This window comes from Triticum dicoccoides, chromosome 3B, assembly GCF_002162155.2.
Source record: "Triticum dicoccoides isolate Atlit2015 ecotype Zavitan chromosome 3B, WEW_v2.0, whole genome shotgun sequence".
Classification (NCBI taxonomy): Eukaryota; Viridiplantae; Streptophyta; class Magnoliopsida; order Poales; family Poaceae; genus Triticum; species Triticum dicoccoides.
Window position 1 is genome coordinate 850,585,071 of NC_041385.1, and position 3,963 is coordinate 850,589,033.

The 3,963-nt window shown below is 54.2% G+C and overlaps 1 protein-coding gene across 2 annotated transcripts in view; it reads left to right on the top strand.

Moving 5' to 3' along the window:
* Window positions 1-2,346: 2,346 nt before the first annotated feature.
* The window catches only part of LOC119278936 (extensin-like), a 2,988-nt gene continuing 1,371 nt past the window's right edge, over window positions 2,347-3,963 (top strand). Inside the window, exon 1 of one of the 2 annotated variants that reach the window (XM_037560318.1) lies at window positions 2,347-3,945. In XM_037560318.1, the coding sequence (XP_037416215.1) occupies window positions 2,461-3,945 (1,485 nt within the window). In that variant the 5' untranslated portion in view covers window positions 2,347-2,460. The remainder of the gene's footprint in view (window positions 3,946-3,963) is intronic. The other variant, XM_037560317.1, reaches the window with a different exon arrangement.

Below are 3,963 nucleotides of genomic sequence, written 5' to 3' on the forward strand. Positions count from 1 at the left end.
AGTTAATACATCATACCAAGGAGGATGGGAAGTAGGTCAACTCAACCACTCAAGGAATAATCTGAATATATAATGGAACAACACAAGAGGACAGTGAGATGTGAACTGCACCAGCAGTGTGCAATTTATGAAGAGTAATCAAGGAGCCCTCCTAGCTACTGTATCTATAGGTTCAACTAGCATTTCCATGTTCGAGTACCGTCAACGTAGTTGTTGAGGAGTTAATATAAGGTAAGATTTCATATATGTCCATTGAATGAACCCAATGCCCATTTGAAGTTTTCATATATAAATATACCACGCATCACAAAAAGATTGAAATAAAACACTTGTTGTAAGGTGGAACATCTTCGGCAGCAAGCCTTTCGGAATGTGGTGACCTCGAAAGGATATTAAGGTTATTATGAGAGCCAGACGATGGCGATCACGAAAGAACTTTTGTGTTGTTTAGGATTCCCTAACAATGCTGCTGTATACTCGTTCATTTTGTGTCCTATAGTACCTTTTATGCTTCATTCATCGTTCTTCGACGTAGGTGCAATTATATATGAACAGATGGCATTATTAATACATTCATATAATCAATACATTAATACATATGAAGGCGAATGGGAATTACATCAACTCAACTACTCAAGGAACAATCTGAATGTAATGGAACGCCACAAGAGGATAGTGAGATGTGAGCTGCACAAGCAGTGAGCCATTTATGAAGAGTAATCAAGGAGCGCTCCTAGCAACTGCATCTATAGGTTCAGCAAGCATGCCCATGCTTGAGGGGAAAGTATTAGGTGATACCAGCCCTTACATACTACCATGATACCAACTTCCAAATTTCAAATTTAAACATGTCAAAAAATTCTGATAAAAATCATGGATGTTCAGAACACATAGGTCGACAACACCTAACAAATTCAGATCGAAATTCGAAACAAACTTGGAGAAACAAAAAAGACAAATTTAAATGTGAATAGTGTCATTTTTGCTTTTGTCTTCTTTTGATACCGGAACCTCGTGGGCACACTTTGAACCATCGAGAGGCTTCCTTTCTCTTGTTCTTTGGCATTACTCAATGAAACCAGCTCCTCATTATCCTACCCACTCGAAGTTTCGTTTGGTCACTTATTGCTTATGATGGTTATAAGTTTAAGGACACAAGCAAGGTGATGGAATTAATGCACCATGTTATTGATATCTTTTAGCAAAATGAAACATCTAAGTACGACGGGGGTCAAAGAAAGCTCTCTCTGCCCGGCCTCACCCCGGAAAGGAGTACCCAAAGATTTTGGACTGCAATAGCTGGCGAACGTTCGCTGGGAGTGGTTGACATTTATGAATGTTTTAGGTGACAAGTTTAGTTGTATGGGGTTGACAGTTCCTTCATAAACACATGACATTTTCTAGGAGGAATTGCTGCAAAAAAGACAAGATTTGGTGTCTTTTACCAACTAAACTTGCCACAAAGATTTGCTTCCCACCCCCCTCCGAGCTGACGTTCGTCAGATAACATTACGGAGGACTTTTACCCATAGTAAAATCCATCTAGCAGAGTACTTATTAATTATTCAAAGATGGCTCGATAAGGTGTCAAATGAATCTGCTGATGGAGCTGAAGTTAAGGTTTCATTCCAGAAAACAAAGCATGGAATTTAAGTTTACAGCCGGCCGGGCAGTAAAGGAACTGAATGAGAATTACTAGTAGTACCTCCGTCCCACAATGTAAGACGGTTTCGCGGTTCACTGTAAACTCCAAAAACGTCTTATATTATGGGATGGATGAAGTAGTACCGTCTACGAACCATATTACTTGTCGCTCAAATGGATATATCTAGACACATGTTTCAGTGGTAGATACATCTGTTTGAGTGAGCGACGAGTAATATGAACCGGAGGAGTAACGTAGATAGATAGACCGACCATTGACATACGATGATCTACCACACTCTCCTTCCAGCACATGCAAATGCAAGCCCCTGTGTTGCGACGAACATGCCGTCACACTGGCCGTGCATCCTCCACAGATCGATGCCAGCTTCGTCGTCCCCACTCTGGTTTTGGTTGATTGCACTCCACAGTACCCATGTACACATTCTACATCTATCCCTTTGGTTGCCTAATAATGGCGGCATGTGCTCCAACAGTTGAGTTAACGGTGTGCCCATGATGGCCGGCATATCGCAACGTCCGATCGGTCGGCCGGCTCGCGCATTCAATTGCTAATCTACTTATCCATCTCCTCTGTAGCCGCCGCTAGTTAAATTGATTGAGACTGATTGATTGCCTCTACGGCTCTACGCGTCAAGATCGATCGAGCTGTTCAGTAATTGTTCATTGATGGATCTTCCATGGATCGCTCGCCTGCTGCCTGCCTGCCTATATACACGCGCTCGCCATGGCCGCCGCTCCCTCACTTCACTTGTGGTTGTTGCGGAAGCTCAGCGGGTAGATAGATAGGTGGAGATGGGCGCCATGGAAGGAGCTGGAGGGAGGCTGCTGCTCCGCGTTCTCATCGTATGCGCTGGGGCACTGATAGCGGGCGGCGAGGGCGGCGGGGACACGTCGGCCGTCGTCGTCGTCGGCATGGCCCAGTGCGCCGGCTGCGGGAGGAAGAGCTTGGGCGCCGAGGCGGCCTTCAGGGGCCTCAAGGTCGCGATCACGTGCAAGAACGAGAGCAAGGCCGTCGCCAGCCTCGACGGCACGGGCGCCTTCGCCGTGCCGCTCCCGCCCGGCGCCGGCGCCTCCGAGTGCCTCGCGCAGCTCCAGAGCGCGGCGAGCGGCGAGCCATGCCCCGGGCAGGAGCCGTCGAGGATCGTGCCGATGCCGTCCGAGGGCGCGGGTGACGGCGAGGGCACCTTCGTGGCCGTCGCCGGCAAGGCGACGCGAGGTCGGACTTCGGCCGCGGCGCCCGAGTGCGCGGCGGCCAACATCTGCTTCCCGTGCCACGCGTTCGGCAGGAAGCCCTTCTTCGCGCACCGGCGCATGAAGCCCATGCCGGTGTACGCTCCGCCCGTGTACGGGACGCCGGTGCCGGCGTGCCTGTGCACCCCTACCCCGGCCCCCGGGTGCCAGTGCCCTTATCCCACGCCGGTTTACGGGACGCCCGTGCCGGAATACTTCCCGCCTCCGGCCCCGGAGTGCGGAACGCCGGATTGCCCTCCGGAGTCGCCGGAGTACGGGACGCCCACGCCGGTGTACGCCCCGCCAGTGTACGCGACGCCGACGCCGGTGTACGCCCCGCCCGTGTACGCGACGCCCACGCCGGTGTACGCCCCGCCAGTGTACGCGACGCCCACGCCGGTGTACGCTCCGCCCACGGCGCCCGTGTACGGGACGCCGACGCCGGTGTATGCTCCGCCCGTGTACGGGACGCCGTCGCCCGTATACGCTCCGCCCACGGCGCCCGTGTATGGGACGCCGATGCCGGACTGCCCTCCCGATCAGGCGCCGCTGTACGCTCCACCCACGGCGCCCGTGTACGGGACTCCGGCGCCGAGATGCCTGTGCACCCCTACTCCGGAGCCGGGATGCCAATGCCCTTCCCCGACGCCGGTGTACGGGACTCCATCGGCGAGCTGCCTGTGCACCCCGACCCCGGAGCCCGGATGCCAGTGCCCGACTCCAACCCCCACGCCGGTCTACGTGGCGCCGCCGACGCCGCAGCTCCCTCCTCCCACGCCGGTGTACGGGACTCCATCGCCGGTATACGCTCCACCGACGGCGCCGGTGTACGGGACGCCGGCACCAAGATGCCTCTGCACCCCGACCCCGGCGCCGGGATGCCAGTGCCCTGCTCCCACCCCCACGGCGGTCTACGGAACGCCCACACCGCCGACGTACCCTCCTGCCGCTCCGGTGTACCCACGGCCGGCGCCGGAATACGGAGCGCCGCCGGCGCCAGAGTGCCCGCCGGAGTACGGCACGCCCATCTACACTCCCCCGGGCCACCACTAGCTCCATCAATGC